This window comes from Pan troglodytes, chromosome 12, assembly GCF_028858775.2.
Source record: "Pan troglodytes isolate AG18354 chromosome 12, NHGRI_mPanTro3-v2.0_pri, whole genome shotgun sequence".
NCBI lineage: Eukaryota > Metazoa > Chordata > Mammalia > Primates > Hominidae > Pan > Pan troglodytes.
Window position 1 is genome coordinate 57,275,631 of NC_072410.2, and position 15,942 is coordinate 57,291,572.

Consider the following 15,942-nt stretch of genomic DNA (forward strand, 5'->3'; position numbering starts at 1 on the left):
TGTGACATAATTGAGTTACTTTGCTTATCTGGGCCCCAGTTTCCTCATCTTAAAACAGGTAGTTCCTTAATGTCCTTTAGAACTCTAGTACTACATGGTTTTATGCTATAAAATCAGCTGGAGCACCTTCCCAGCCACCTGACACCAGCAAGCCCAGGGCCTTAGGCAAGGACACTTGAGAAGCCATTCAGGATACTTTCTCTGATGCTGTGGAGTAAAATGCACTTTTAGAGGGAAACAAGAAAGCAAGTTGTGCTGGCTTGTCATTCATTTACTCAGTAAGCATCACAGGGCATGCACTATGTGCCATAGTGGCTCAAGATTGAATAAGAGAGAATAAGATGTGGTCCCTGCCCTCAGTAAGCTTACAATCTAGTGGGAAGGAAATGTAGAAGAGCAATTACCGAAAGGTAGGAGAGGACTGGGACAGAGGAGAGGGTATACATGCCTTGCACCTCGCCCAGTTGAGGTGAGATGAGAGAAGGCTTCCTGGAGGAAGTTTTATCCAAATGAGGCCTGAAGGAAGAGTACTTGGTTGCCTCTCCTGGCATTGTCGGGAACTGTCTGGCCTAGCAGGCATGTCATCATATACTCTACCTGCTTTTCTTCTTTTCTTTGACTTGCTGTTTTTCTATTCCTTTTTTTTTTTTTTTTTTTTTTAATAGAGTCTCGCTCAGTTTCCAGGCTGGAGTGTAATGGCGTGATCTTGGCTCACTGCAACCTCTGCCTCCCAGCTTCAAGTGATTCCCCTGCTTTAGCCTCCCAAGCAGCTGGGACTACAGGCATGCACCAGCATGGCCGGCTAATTTTTTTTTATATTTTAGTACAGATGGGGTTTAACCATGTTGGCCAGGATGATCTTGATCTCCTGACCTCGTGATCTGCCCACCTCAGCCTCCCAAAGTGCTAGGATTACAGGCGTGAGCCACCTTGCCCGGCCTTCTATTCCTTTTTCTAATGCATTTGCCCCAGCTATCTGTATAGCCTGCAATCTGGTAGATGGACCACAGGGAAACCACTGCAGCAAACTAAAAGTGTCTATCTCAGATCCTTCCACCACCATCATTTCCAAAATCACCGTCACTATCTCCACCACCATGACCTTTACCACCATCACCACTATCATCCTCATCCTTCCCATCACCATCTCCACTGCTATCTCTCAACACCATCATCATCACCACCACCACCATCATCACCATGAGCACCACCTCTGTCATCATCAAAAAAGCACACAGGTGAGCCTTGCTTTAACTAATCCCAAAACTATATTTAAGATATGAGTTCTATGAACAAATTCAGGAATGATTATTTGCTTTTCCAAATTATCTAATCTAAAGTAACCCTAAATAGTTAAGCTTCCCTAGTGTTTTTAAAATGTGCTTTGGTTTACAAACATTTTAATTGCCCAGATCTCTTCAGTAGCATGCCTATTTTAAGATGTAAGCATAACAGAAATAGGATTTTCAAGCTGACAGAGAAGGGCAAGTATAAAAAGTTTTTAAGGACTCTTTCTTGATTCATTAAATTAATTGAGAAGAGTTTTATAGCATGCACAAATCTACTAAACATTAAGCAGTTTTAGTTGGCCATAAATCAGGGACTGTAAAGGGAAAAGTGAATTTCATCAATAGTACTGCTATATAGAAATAGTATATCTATATAAAAATATACTTATGTAAATACATGATACATGTACTTATATATGTATCATGTTTATATTTTATATTTGTATATGTAAGTATACAATATATCATATATGAGATAAATGTATATTATTATTACAAATACCCTGGCTGGGCACGGTGGCTCACACCTGTATCCCAACACTTTGGGAGGCCAAGGCAGGAGTATCATTTGATCTCAGGAGTTCAAGACCAGCCTGGACAACATAGCAAGACCTCATCTGTACTAAAAATTAAAAAAAATTAACTAGGCATGATGGTGACCACCTGTAGCCCCAGTCACTAGGGATGCTGAGGTGGGAAGATCGCTTGAGCCTGGGTTGAGGTTGCAGTGAGCCAAGATTGCACCACTGCACTCCAGCCTGAGTGACACAGCGAGACTCTGTCTCAAAAAAAAAAAAGCCCAAAAACAGGCCAGGCATGGTGACTCACACCTGTAATCCCAGCACTTTGGGAGGCCAAGGCAGGTGAGTCACTTGAGATCGGGAGTTCGAGACCAGCCTGGCCAACATAGTGAAACCCCATCTCTACTAAAAATACAAAAAAAATTAGCTGGGCATGGTGGTGCATGTCTGTAATCCCAGCTACTCAGGAGGCTAAGGCAGGAGAATTGCATGAACCCAGGAGGTGGAGGTTGCAGTGAGCTGAGATCACACCACTGCACTCCAGCCTGGGTGACAAAGCAAGACTCCATCTCAAAAAAAAAAAAAAAAGAAAGAAAGAAAAAGAAAAAGAAAAAAACCACCAAAACAAAAACAAAAAACAAATATCTTTTTCTACGTTGTAAAATTTGGGTTGGGGTTGAGGTAGATTATTAAGATGGCTACAGATTCCTCTCATCTTGTATGCACATCCCTTGTGATATGACTTTGCCATTCTTCTCATCAACAAGGAGAGTCTATTTCACTACTCCTTGACTCTGACTCTGGGTTGACTGTGTGACTTCTTATTTTCTTTCTTTGTTTTTTTTTTTTTGAGACGGAGTTTCGTTCTTGTCGCCCAGGCTGGAGTGCAATGGCATGATCTCAGCTCACTGCAACCTTCGCCTCCTGGGTTCCATTGGTTTTCCTGCCTCAGCCTCCCGAGTAGCTGGGATTACAGGTGCCTGCCACCACGCCCAGCTAATTTTTTATATTTTTAGTAGAGACAGGGTTTCACCCTGTTGGCCAGGCTGGTCTTGAACTCCTGACCTCAGGTGATCCACCAGTCTCGGCCTCCCAAAGTGCTGGGATTACAGGTGTGAGCCACCGCGCCTGTCCAACTGTGTGACTTCTTTTGCTAATGGGATAGTAACAAATGTGATGCACGCAGAGGCTTAACAAGTACATGCACATTGGGGTTTGTTCTCTCTTGCTGATCTGGGAACCCTGCCACCACCACCAGGTGATGCAGTTCAGGCTGGCCTGTTGGAGGATAACAGATCATGTGGAGCAGAGACGAGCTGGCCCACCTCAGGCCCTACCAGAGCAATCAGCTTGCCAAACACGACATACATCAGCGAGGCCATCCTAGACCATCCAGCCCTAGCTGAGCCAGCCCAGACCAGAGACTCATGAGAGACAGTAAAATGTTCATCATTTTAAGCCACTAGATTTTGTGGTGGTTTGTTATACACCAAAAGCTAACTGATACAGGGACCATATCATATTGTATTTTGTTTTCTTCCTTTCTCCATTCCAAAAAGGTTGGGTAAGATGTCTGGTTTACTGAAGTCAGAGTTGCCACAACATACGATCCTTCATTTTCTTCCAATTCTAAAAGCTCTGATTCTCTTATATCATTAAGCTTCCTTTCCCAGCTTTGGTCTTTACAGAAGGGACGGGAAATAAATGTAGTAAAAATGAGGCATGTTTTTAGGAGTGAGAAGGGAGGTGAACATGTGAATTAAGGTGATGATGGTAGGATGCTGAGACTAAAAACAGAGGACAGCACAACCCATAAAGTGTTGACTAACTTCCTGGGAGAAGTTTGTTCTAGTAAATCAGAGTCTGTATGAAACTCCCTGGCAAAGACCCCAGATGTCCCTGTGTTAAATTGCAAACACACATTCTAAAATTCCCCTTATGTTCCATTCCTTAGTTCCTCTCAATCTTTTTCACTATGCAAAGTATGGTTTTCTACTTTGTTAGCTAGAATTTTGGGGGCTCCAAGTGACAAAAGCCCAACTCAACCTAGCTCAAGCAAAAAACAATATATTGGCTTTTACATCTTAAAAGTCCAGATCATCCTCACGCTTCAGGCAAGATTGAATCCAGTTGCTCAAAAGATGTATTCAGGGAACTGTCTCCCCATCTCCACCTCCAGGATCTGCTGCACTCAGTCTTGTCCTATGTATATCCCTCAGTCTCTGACCTATTGTGTGGGTCCCAGACTTGTGTGGCAGCAACTGCTCATCGTGCCTCTCCATCTTGAGTGATCCCAGCCTTCTTCCTACTCCCCACTTATTACCCTAATCATGTTAAGAGACCAGAAAACACCCAATTTCCCAAGGAAAAGGGAAAGAAACTTGGAATTTATCCTAGACCTCTCAATGAGCCCCCATATCTAACAGATCATAAAGCCAAGTCATTTCTACCCCATTTGTGTCTTTGGAATTGGTTACTTCTTTCCATGGCCCTTGTCACTGTGCTTTATCATGCATTGTTAATCCTGTCATGGAAGAGGAAAATTTCTCCCAAACCAGTCTTTGCTCTGCTCCCAACAAACCATCCTTCAAGCCTAGAATAACCTATTAAAGTATAAAACCTGAGCCTAGCATTCCCTGCTTAAACTATTTGGTTATGTAACTTGTAAAACTTGTTCCACAAATTTGGTGATTTTCTCAGCTGATCACTTGAGCCCCTCCAGCTCCCCTGGTGGGAGAGAGCCTACTTCTCTTAGGTTGGGTTCCCTAGAAACAGAGCCCAAGCTGGGATCAATGTTCATTGTTATTTTAGGAGCCTCACTGCTCCCTGCCTGTGGGCTGCCTGCCTAGGTAGAATACAGTGTCTTTGGTAAGGAGATTGGGGATTGGCCTCCCAAGAGGCCCAGCGCTCCTCATGCAAATTGCTTTTACCCAGTGACAAGCTCTACCAGCCTGGGGTCTCAGAGTGGGGCCTTCACCCAGTCACAAAACATCCTGTTATGCCAGGGGTCAAAAGCTCAAATGCCTCCAGGAGCCAGAAGCCTGACAGACAGGGCAGCCTCCACTCAGCAACCATCGACTGTTACCCCGTAGAAATCTGGCACTCACAGTTGCTAAGTCTTTAATTTTTTTCAGGAGGAACCAAAAATATTGAGTTTTATGTGAAATATTCTGGTTTTAAGCTGTTAGCTTGATTAAAAAACAACAACAACAACAACAACAAAACAGGCAAAACAAAACTTGTCTGGGGCCTTATCTGGCCTAGGAGCTGTCAGTTTGTGAATTTGGTTTGATGCCCTAATCCCAGAACAATGGATGCCCACTTGCCCCACATTTGCATAACTTTGGGAGCCACTGCAGTGATCTGGGACTAGACAAAGATCAGCTGTGAATCGACTACAAAAGGTTCCATGATTTCAAAATAAAGGGTAACCTTCTTCAGCAAGGCCTGTGTGACCTCCCAGACCTGGCTTCTACCCTTCTCCACCCTTTCCCGCACCTCCTTCCCCCTCCTCCCAAAGTTATTTCGCACCTAGGGCCTTTGTGGTAACCCGGCTCTTTATCCCCGAGATCCCTCCCCTTCCAGTTATCTAAGGGCACTCCCAGCATCTTTCAAGGATCCTTTCCCTGACCCCTGCTTTCTCTTCTGCTTACTCCATTTTTCAGAGCTGTTACCTCGCGGCCTCATGTGTTTTTTACATGCCTGTTGCCCCAGCTGACCGAATCCCTGGAGGGAAGGAGCCTGGATTTCTTCACTCCTGTATCCCCACTGCCTCATAGAGCCCTGGTGCTTTCAAGGCAGACTGGAGCAATGGGTATCCAATGAAAAAAATCATGACCTTGACCATTGCCCTTCACATGTCAGAAATGCATTTGTGAAGAACTGGCCATTTTTATGTTAAGAAATTAAGTTGAAATCTGGTATTCATGAGAAGACGAAAACTTGCTTCATCCTTTAATTTTTAAAATGACTACCTATTGTTGAAAAACTGTTGGAAAAAAAATACGTTTTAAAACTTACTCAGCTTTGGACCTCGCTGAGGCTTCCAAGGGGTTCTGGAACTAGAGAATGGCTACAGTGACCAGCATTCGCTTTTCTCGAGACCCTCAAGGGTTCTCAGGGCTCATCTTAAAGTGGGGGATGAGAGGGGAGAGGGGATGTGTGCTGCCTCCCTGGGAGGGCAGAAACCAGCTCCTCTGAATGAAACAGCACTTTCCACAGAGACAGCGGCCTAGGGTGTGAGGGCGAGCAAGCCGCAGTCGAAAGCCCCTTTGCATAATCCATTCTTAAATTGACTGAGGCTTGTACAGTTGTAAACTGAAACTCCAGAGGCAAACCCTGAGCGGTTACATTTTCTCGAAAAGAATGTTTCCCAGCCTGTCAATTATTTCCTGCTCTCCGTCCCTCCCCAACGCGCGCACACACCCAACTTTTAGTAGCCAGCTGCCTTGACATTGAGTCTCTCTCCTACCTGAAGTGGAGCACCTCAGGAAGCAGCGAGGCTGCCGTTTCATTCATAATACATGAACTCAGGGGAGGAGGGAGGCGGGGGCAGGGGCCTTTCATCTCTGCTATTTAAAATCCCGGCATTGCAGCTGAAAGGGAAAACGACCTGGGAGTGAACGGCACCGGGGATGAAGCATTGCACGATAACGGCACAACCGAGCGCGTCAGCGGCCCGCCCGCCGGCTATTTATACCGCGCGGATTATGCAATCGGGCTCCAGCCATTCATGCCCCTACTGGGCCGCCGCACGCCCGGGGCGGGGGGGCCTCATTCCCGGGCGCCGGGTCAGTTTCTAAGTTTGCATCATCCCCTGCATTACGAGAGAGTTTGGGTTTCCATTCCTGCCAGCGGGGCTTGGGGGAGACAGCTGGGCTACAAACTCACTTGGCACACACGACTGCTTACTTAAACATCATAATAAAGGCACCAGATCGCCCGAGGCGCGGCCCGGCCGCGCGCAGGGTTGAGCTCGGGGAGACCGGAAGGAACTGATAACCGAGCGCTAATGACACCCCCTCCCTCCGCGTCGGAAGTGTCCTCGGAGCGCCGGTCATTGAGAAATACCGAAGGGGCAGAGTGGGGGTGAAGCGAGGACAGGCCCGGGCGCAGCTGCGCGCGCCTCGCGGGGCGGGGAGCGGGGGCGCCGCGGCAGCGGGGGGCTTCTGCAGGCTGGGCCGCGGCGGGGCGGTGCGAACCTTTGGGCCCCGTGGAGTCCTCCCTAAATCACCCCCTCCCCGCCCCTGGGAAGGGGGAGGGCGAGTGATTGCTCAGATCCCACCCCCGCCCCTGGGGAAATCTACACTGCCGGCCCTACCGGACGAGAGGGGGGAGAAGGACACGAACGAGAGAGCGGATTGCAGAGGAGGCTAAAATGTCCGCTTCTCCTGGCGCCCGAGCCAGGCGGGAGGGGTGGGGGCCGCGGACGGCTTCCCAGTGAAACAGGACCTGCGGGGCTACTGAGCATGCCCGTCCCCGGCCGCGGAGGGTCGCTCCGGCTCCGCGCTCCGGGCTTTCCGGGCAGCCCGCGGGAAGGGCCGGGGTGGGGGTGCTCCCTCGCCCAGGACTCGGAACTGAGAAGCCTGTAGGTGGGGGACCTGCTGGGGGCCCCGCTGGGTTTGCGTGAAGTTGTGAGCAGATCGATATTACTTTTGAAGCTTTACGATCCTACTCTGACTGAGCACTATTGATTTGATCGTGTTCAGAGATTCCCGCAGCCCCCTGTTCTGCCGGTTGTGGGGAGAGACAGGGATGTGGGTCCTTAGCTCTTTCAGCAGTGACATCAATTAAAGCCCTAAATCTGTGATATCCCCTATTCCAGCAACAATCCAATGGACTTTGATAACACCTTGATGTTCAGATCAACAGACATATCTGAGTTATTCGCCCAATGTCCTCATTTATTCTATGGAGCTGCAGGAGTCAGACTTGCCTCAACCACAGTAATTGATGGGGAGGACCAAGAAGTGACCTGCTAGTAATGTTTCCATCAAAAGGCCCCTTTTGGGTGTTGAACAAGACAGAAGAGAACTGGCAGGCTTCATTTAAAGGAACATGAAGGACAGAGTGGAGGGGGGCATTTGGTAAACCAGCTGGCCAGAGAGAGGAAAGGGCTATCAGGAATCTGTATAGCCCATTTAAGATTCCCAGCAACCCTATGTTGTGGGTACTATTCCGACCCAACAGACACTGAACCCAAGGCTCAGTGGACCTAAGGGCCTGCCTGAGATAGCCCAGCTGGAGTATGGTACCAGGTGATCCCAGTGGGGACTTGGGGACTTCTGGACCTCAGAATATTTATCATTGTTCCCCTGGCAACCTGGTCCATAGGCTGGGCCAGTCGTTCACTGCTATTAAGCAGAGAGCTGGCTGAGTGAGTGGTGATGACACCAATTTAACCTGCTCATAGAGCTGGCCTACCTGCAGAAATTAATCACCTCACCTGCCACCTTGCCATTTGTGTACCTTGAAACTGGAGGGTGGAGCCCAAGAGATGCCCACAGGGTGGATAATTTTGACATGGGTAAGTGCCTGTGTTCTGGGAAGTTCAGGAATAACAGGGTGGGATCTCTTTCAGCACTCCAAGGTAGAAGAGCAACCATGGCCAAAGGTGAGACTTGGGTAGATTCCTTAGCCATCTGGGGATTTGGAAGACAATGAGATCTTGCCTTTGCTTAGTACTTTCTCAGGAACTCTCAATGGCCTCAAAAACTGATAAAGACAAGCTTGGCCTTGTTATTCCTGTTTTATAAAGAAACTCACTCGGGGTCTCAGGACTGCTAGGAGAAAACCAGAACCAAGCTGTTCCATCCCCTGGTTCATGCCCTCCCCACCACCACACATCACCAGCGTGAACCCCACTCCATGTCTACAGAGATCATGGCTGTGATAAGCACAAAGCCTGGAGTAAACCACCAGTTTATCCCTGACTCAAGGTGAAACTTTTTGGAGCATTTGTGGCTCTTATATGCATGTAAATTTTAGGAATACTAAATTTGAGGCATTTATTTATTTATTTAGAGACAAAGTTTTGCTCTTGTTGCCCAGGCTGGAGTGCAATGGTGCAATCTCGGCACACTGCAGCCTCCTCCTCCTGGGTTCAAACAATTCTCCTGCCTCGGCCTTCTGAGTAGCTGGGATTATGGGCGCCCACTACCACACCCAACTAATTTTTATATTTTTAGTAGAGACAGGGTTTTGCCATGTTGGCCAGGCTGGTCTCAAACGCCTGACCTCAGGTGATCTGCCCACCTCAGCCTCCCAAAGTGCTGGGATTACAGGCATGAGCCACTGCGCCCAGCCTGAGGCAAATATTTAATCTCTTAACCTGTTCAGTGGTTGCTATTTAGTTAACATCGTATCTGGATTGTCCCATGGACATTCAAGAGGATGGAAAAGTCTACTGTGTTTGGAGAGCAGCAAGGGATAGGGACTATGTCTCTTGTTTCTTTTTCTTTCTTTCTTTCTTCTTCTTCTTTTTTTTTTTTTTTTTTTTTTTTTTTTTGAGATGGAGTTTTGCTCTTGTTGCCCAGGCTGGGGTGCAGTGGCACAATCTTGGCTCACCGCCACCTTCACCTCCTGGGTTCAAGCGATTCACCTGCCTCAGCTCCCGAGTAGCTGAGATTACAGGCACGCGCCACCACGCCCGGCTAATTCTGTATTTTTAGTACAGACGATGTTTCACCATGTTGGTCAGGCTGGTCTCGAACTCCCGACCTCAGGTGATCTGCCCGCCTCGGCCTTCCAAAGTGCTGGGATTACAGGCGTGTGCCACCGCGCCCGGCCGGGGCTGCTTCTTAACGCGAGAAATTCCATAATTTCTACGGAAATGCAAACGTTTCTGGGCTGTGCTGGGTTGACCTTTTTCTTTGCATGAGTAATGATTCTTAAAAACATCCGTTCCTTGGCCGGGCGCGGTGGCCCATGCCTATAATCCCAGCACTTTGGGATGCCGAGGCAGGCGGATCACGAGGTCAAGAAATCGAGACCATCCTGGCCAACATGGTGAAACCCCCTCCCTACTAAAAATACAAAAATTAGCTGGGCGTGGTGGCGCGCGCCTGTAGTCCCAGCTACTCGGGAGGCTGAGGCAGGAGAATCACTTGAACCCAGGAGGTGGAGGTTGCAGTGAGCCTAGATCGCGCCACTGCACTCCAGCCTGAGGACAGAGCGAGACTCCATCTCAAAACAAAACAAAACAAAAATCCATTCCTCTATTGAGACAAAAAAGAAAAAAAATCACAAGATTCACGTGAAACGGAAAAGCCTCTGCCTTTCAGAACCTTGGCAAAGTCGAACCCCCTCCCCTCTCTGGTTGGGTTGGGCTGGAGAAGCCAGCCCCTGGCACCTGCGCCGCCCCTACCTTCCCACCCCGCGGTGGGTGTAGTTGTGCCTCTGAGCCTGAGCACCTCTTCAGCTGTTTTACTCCCTCCCCTCCCTTGAGTTTCCCATCTCCGCCCCCGCCCAACCCCCCGATTTTTAATCTCGGTGTTTGGAAGGAGGGAGGGGGCAAAAACGGGAGCCAGATGTGTACGAGTCCTCCGCTCCCGCCTCCTCCCTCCTCTCGGGCTTCCTAAAACCCGGAGCCCTAATCAAGGAGGATTCGGAGCCAGACGGTCGCGGCGCAAGCAAACAACTCGGCTCCGCGGCTCCCCCGGGAGTGGAAGCCAGGAGGGAGGGGGAGAGGAAGCGGGGCGTGCTCAGTAGGCGGGACAAAGTTTTTTTTTTTCTTCTCCCTTTTTTTTCGGTCGCAAGTAGGAAGCTTTTTGCACTCCACCACCTCTGGCCGCTGGGAAGACGTCATCGCTTCCGCCCTACTTCCTCCTCCTGTTGGCGGCGGTGAGAATCCAATATGGAGTAAATCGGTGGAGTCGAGAGATGGGGCTCGGACGGGGCGCCCTGCACCGCCTCCCAGGCGCACCTCCCCCGGCCGCCGACCGCTCCCCGGAACCGTGATTGGCCCGGCCCCCCGGGGGCGACCCCGGACTGAGCCCCCCCACCCGCGGCCGGCGCTCTCCTCCTCCTCGCAGCAGTCCCTGCCGCTCCGAGGCGCGCTTGTTTTTCTCCTGCTCTCCCACACCGCCGTCCCCTTCCCAAATCTCGCCCCCTCTGCCCGCTCCCGAGCCCCCGGAGCCTCCGCCCGCCTCTCCCCACGGCGCTGCGGCGTTCACTCCCCGCGCAGCCTGCCTTTGCACCCCTTCCCCCAAACCTTATCCCGCGCCCTGCTTCCCCTTCTGCTGCGGCGCCCCCTTCATCTCTAGCCGCCCCCCCTCCCCAAATCAGGCGATCTCCGGAGATGTGAAGAAGGGGGGCGAGCGGACAGGAACATGAAGGGAGCAAAGCTGCCCGCCGCGGGACAGGCGTCTAGGTGAACAAGAAAATGACCGAAGAAACACACCCAGACGAGTAAGTTTGGTCGCGGGGTGGGACGAGGGTGCCCCGCAGGGGCAGCGTGGGGGCCGGGGCTGAGGATGCGGGCGGGGACGCTTATTGGGTGAACTTGGCGTGGGGTGCAGCGACTCGCTGACCTGTCGGGGTTGGGACGCGAGGCTTCCCTGCTTGTTGAAGTGAGGAGAGGGCAAAAACTGCTGCGGGCTGGCGGGCGCACGCCTAGGGTCGGCGGGCTGGTGGCAGCTCCGGGGGCCAAGGGCGTGCGGGTGACCTCCGGGCGGTCTCCGCTCCCTCTCGGAGGACTTACAGCTCCCCCGCCCCCGAAATCCTCGGCGGCTAGAGCGGAAGACCTGACACCCCCACTCCGGCTTCCCGGGGCTGGTGGGTTTTTGCACAGTGACTTTGTGACTCCCGCCGCCCCGCGAGCCCTGCAGTCCGCTCCGGAGCCCACTGGGGCCTAGGCTCCGCCATTTCGTTTTCTTGAATCGCTCTCATTTGCATACCACATTTTCATTCATAAAAAACACGGCGGAGCGAGAGGAGGACAGGCGCGGGCTGCGCGGGGGTCTGGTGCGCCAGGGTCCCCGCGCGGGCCGGCGTGCTGGAGCCGCCCGAGGGGCCCCGCGGCGCGTGAGTGCCTGTGCACGCGCTTGTGGCCGGCACACGCGTCCTGCGGAGTCGGGCGGCTCGGGGCGGACCGAGGCGTGTGCGGCGGGGGCGTGCGGGGCATCGCGCTGGGGGCGCGTGTGTGTGTATGTGAGTGTCCTCACGGGTGCGCGTGCACGGGCTTGTGCCTGGCCCGCGGGCCCGAGGGGAACAATGCTCGGGGGGCTCCGCCGGAGGGATCCTGGGCCGCCCCGCGTGGGACCCGTGACTGTCGCCAGCCCGGGGCGGAGGTGCAGCTGCCTCCTGCCTCGCGGTCCAGGGGTCCAGTTTGGCATTTTCCCTCCCTGGTCTGAGGCGTTTTCAGTCTCGGGTGCGACGGGGGCGGGGCCGCGGGGCCCGACGCCTCAAGTCTTATGCCTGGGGTTTGAGCGGTCACCGCGCGGCGGCCGCCGCTGCTGCTCAGTGGCTGTGCCCGCCACCAGCCACTTTTTTTTTTTTTTTTTTTTTTTTTGTGAATAAGACGCGCTCCTTTATTGTCACATGATATCCCTCCCCTCCTCCCCTGCACATTCATAAATCCGGAGCCTGCATCGGTTCCTTTCATTCAGTGCTGCCATTAGCCAAGGTAGCGGCGGCGCGGGCTTGGGCGCAAAGAGCTGGTTGGCAGCCGCGGGGACGCGCCCTGGAGGGAGGCCCCGCGCGCGTCTTTGCAGGGGAGTGTGGGCTTCGGAAGGCGTGCTCCGGAGGCCCCAGGTCTTTTGCCCCCCGCAGGCATTGAGCCTCAAGAGTGCTGGGAGGGGAAGTGACTCAGGGCTGGGCGACTGGGAGGCTTGTCTCTTGCAGCAGGTGACAGTGCTGTGCCCTACTCTAGGAAATCTACTCACTTTATTAAATATACCCCCTTTATCCTTTGGCGTCTGCTGTTGCCAGTCCGGGCGGGAGTGGGGCTGGTGTTTGGGAAAGGGAATTTCAGTTTCCTTCCTGTGAGTCCCCAGGGAACTTTGACTGCAGTAACCCCTGATCTTCCAGACAGCCGTCACAGGAGAGGATTCCTGCTGCTGTGCCTGTCGCAGACGTCCCACCGCATCTGCTGGTGTTTCTATTTCAGACGTTTTGCTTTGTCTTCGCATATAGCATCTTAAAATGGTAAAATGGAAAAAAGTTGCGCTTTTAGGGCTGAAATACAGAGAAGGAATATGCTGCTGGGCCTTGCTGCCTTTTGAACGTGACCAATAAATCAATATTTTTGTGGGCCCTCGATTGTACCTGCACACAGAGTAGCAGTAGTAGCAGTGAGGCTGGTTGCTGTGCTCTGGCCTTGCAGATTCTTGGAGAGGTCTGACCACTCTACCTTGGCCCCACCCCTTGGGAATACAGGCCTGACCTGGCTCTTTTTGTGGCAGCTTGTCAGCCTTGCATCTTTCTCCATCTGCTATCCAAAGCAGAAGGATTTCGAGTGGGATCACCAGCGAGGAAAGAATAACTCCATTTCAGGCTCTCAGAGCAAGTTCAGCATGAAGCCGTAGCCTCCACTGCTGTCACAAGTCCAGTTGAGAGGATAGATATTTGAGGAGTTCTAGTTTCACTTAGAGACTGAGAAAGCCTTGGCACCTTAGCCACTGAAGAAATGGGCTTATAGGGGTTATTTTTAATGTGATGACCTTGGCACAAAACTTAAAATGCCTGAGAAGAAAGCGACTTCGTGGGCTGTAAACTGCCATGGTAGCCACTGTCTATTATTTTGTTCAACGTACCTGTGTAATGACGCATCTGAAAAATTCCTTTTAAATGTTAGTGACAGTAAGGTTTTTCTCTCTGAATTACAGAGCTTGCTGTGATTGCTTTTTTGTTGTTTTATTGTTGTTTGCTGCCACTGTCTTTAAGTCTAGAGCTAAAATTATTGTTTGATTAAGGTAGCCATATTTGGTTAGATTTTTGCTAGATTCCTACTTTGGGTGAATTTGATCTGTTTTTTTCTTGTAATGATTTTATGTTTGAGGTCTCTCAGATACCTTTGGAACCAGACAGGGTTTGCTACTTAAGAGAACTGGTGGCATCAAACTGGAGACCTAGGAAAGATATATTTGTACTTTAGGTAAAATAGACTTGATAGTCTACATGTAGTAAAGGTTTTGTTGAATGGTCCAGATAATATCTGTTTCATTTAGCATCAGAATGCAGTAAATCAGAATCTTGCAAATGGTAAAATTGTGCTTAATTTAAAAAAATAATGTTTTGTTTTCTAATGTTGTTTTCCATGTCAATTTAAAATTCTTCTAATATATGGTAATTCAGGAAAGTTTCTTTGCTCTTGTTGATAATGGTCCCAAAAGATATCTTCCATATAGAAAATACACTGACCATTCTCTTTCGTCCCCCCTCCACATAAAAATGCATGTTAAAATTTACAATTATACAGACTTTTAAAAATATAATTTAAGAAGCGAAGAGCATCAGCAAACTATTGTAAGTCGTCCTCTGTGCATAGGGTTGGAAAAATTTTTTAAATCCATACCTATTTTGTCACTATCTTTAAAGCGTTTGATCATGGCTATGAATGGCTTGGAAATTTGCAGACAAGATAAACCTTACTGAACCAAGCTCTAACCCTGGAGACATCGAGCTGCCATTCAGCTTTCTCTTTTGTTCCTTTCATGAACTCTTCTCTGTAACCCACTTGTTGCTGGGAATGGATTTGCAGCTTCCCTTTCAGTCATATTTTTCCTAACGTTGAAATGTTTCCCATTAATAAAACAGGTGTAAGTATTTTTGCTGAACCATTTCAAAGACATTGCAGACATTGGGACTGTTGTACCTAAATATTTGAGCTTGCTTCTCGAGATAAAAATACTGTTCTGTGAAACCACAATACTATTATCACATTTTACAAAATTAATAATTCCCTGGTGTCTTTAACACTCTGCCTGAATTGTCTGCAAAAATGTCTTTTATAACTGGTTATTCAGCCAGAGACCAATCGAAGACCCCGAGTTAAATGCGTTTGTAACATGTATTTAAGGCTTAAGGCTTAGCCATTTGCTCACTTTATGATCTAAGGCAGTTTACTTTCATATGTCATGTCAGTTTTATATGGAGTGGACAAAATGGGAATAGACACTACCTATTTTGTGGAGCTGCTGTGAGAATTAAATGAGACAGCCTATGTAAAGCTTATAGTACAGGGCTAGGCATAAAACAGGTGCCCTGTGTGGCTCTTTGCAGGGCACTGAGATAGATTTCTTTCAGGCTGAGCTTCATTTTCAGATAACCCTGTGAAGAAGGTATTACCCCCATTTAACTGATGAGAAGGCCAAGGTCAAGTTAGTTGCCCGAGACAGCAAACATTTTTTTAAAGCACTTTATTCATTTAGTCTTCTTAAAAATCCTGCGAGGTAGTTGGTATTATTATCCCTATTATAATAGGGAGAAGTGAGGCACAGAGAGGTGAAGTCCTTTCCTCAAGGTCATCCTATGAGTAACTGAAGGAGCTGGGAATTGAGCACTCCAGTAGCCTGGTTCAGGAAGGTCTCTGTGCTCTTAACTAACCACTATGAACCAGTGGGGTGGTCCAGCCTCAGTCATTCTGACTCAGAGCTCGCAGCCTTTCTGCCAATCATGCCTGTTCATTATTCTTCTGAACTGGTGACAATCTGTCATTGCCATCATTTTTCTCACTTCACTTATCTTCCCAGAAAATGCTGTGAAGCATGAGGGGCATACTGAATTAAAATGGATTTAAATAAATTTGGGCTTGAGAATTCTGTGATACACCTCAAAGATAATGGGAGTAGTGCAAATTCAGAGTTGGTTATTATTGGAATGTTAGATCTATGTTAACTGAAATAACAGTTGTGGAAATTAAACCGATACAGTGAGTATTGATCCATTTTCTTTGTGTTTGCCTTAAAAAGGGAGGTATGTTTCTACCAGGGGGTATGGTTCTACTATACATGAGTAGAACCCTTAAATGTTAAAAATATGGAGTTGACTGTGCAGAATTAGAATCTTGATTTATTCCTCAGAAAATCCCCACACTACTGGAGACCCAGGCCTGGAGGATGATGGCTTGAGGCCAGGAAAACCAGCCTGGGCAACACAGTGAGACCCTGTCTCTACCAAAAAAATAAAAAGTA

At 49.3% G+C, this 15,942-nt stretch overlaps 1 protein-coding gene and 2 long non-coding RNA genes across 13 annotated transcripts in view; 2 read left to right on the top strand and 1 right to left on the bottom strand.

The window, feature by feature from the left end:
• LOC104004996 (uncharacterized) overlaps positions 1-7,244 on the bottom strand; it is a 257,386-nt gene extending 250,142 nt beyond the window's left edge. For 2 of the 6 annotated variants that reach the window (XR_010149417.1, XR_008546266.1), the window contains exon 1: positions 7,131-7,244. This is a non-coding gene — a long non-coding RNA (uncharacterized LOC104004996). Of the gene's footprint in view, positions 1-6,281; positions 7,107-7,130 lie in introns of those variants that run through there. The other 4 variants (XR_008546265.2, XR_008546262.2, XR_008546264.1 and 1 more) reach the window with 3 other exon arrangements.
• On the top strand, positions 670-3,272 carry LOC134807892 (uncharacterized). The gene is made up of 2 exons (XR_010149418.1): positions 670-1,238; positions 3,069-3,272. It is a non-coding gene; the product is annotated as an uncharacterized LOC134807892 (long non-coding RNA).
• Positions 7,245-8,390: 1,146 nt separating the features above from the next.
• SPRED2 (sprouty related EVH1 domain containing 2) overlaps positions 8,391-15,942 on the top strand; it is a 124,787-nt gene continuing 117,235 nt past the window's right edge. For 3 of the 6 annotated variants that reach the window (XM_016948652.4, XM_024354394.3, XM_024354393.3), the window contains exon 1: positions 10,403-11,218. Coding sequence is in view for 3 of the 6 variants with exons in the window: in XM_063789766.1 (XP_063645836.1) it covers positions 11,193-11,218 (26 nt within the window). In the remaining 3 variants the exon portion in view is untranslated. Of the gene's footprint in view, positions 8,424-10,402; positions 11,219-15,942 lie in introns of those variants that run through there. The other 3 variants (XM_063789766.1, XM_016948647.4, XM_016948653.4) reach the window with 3 other exon arrangements.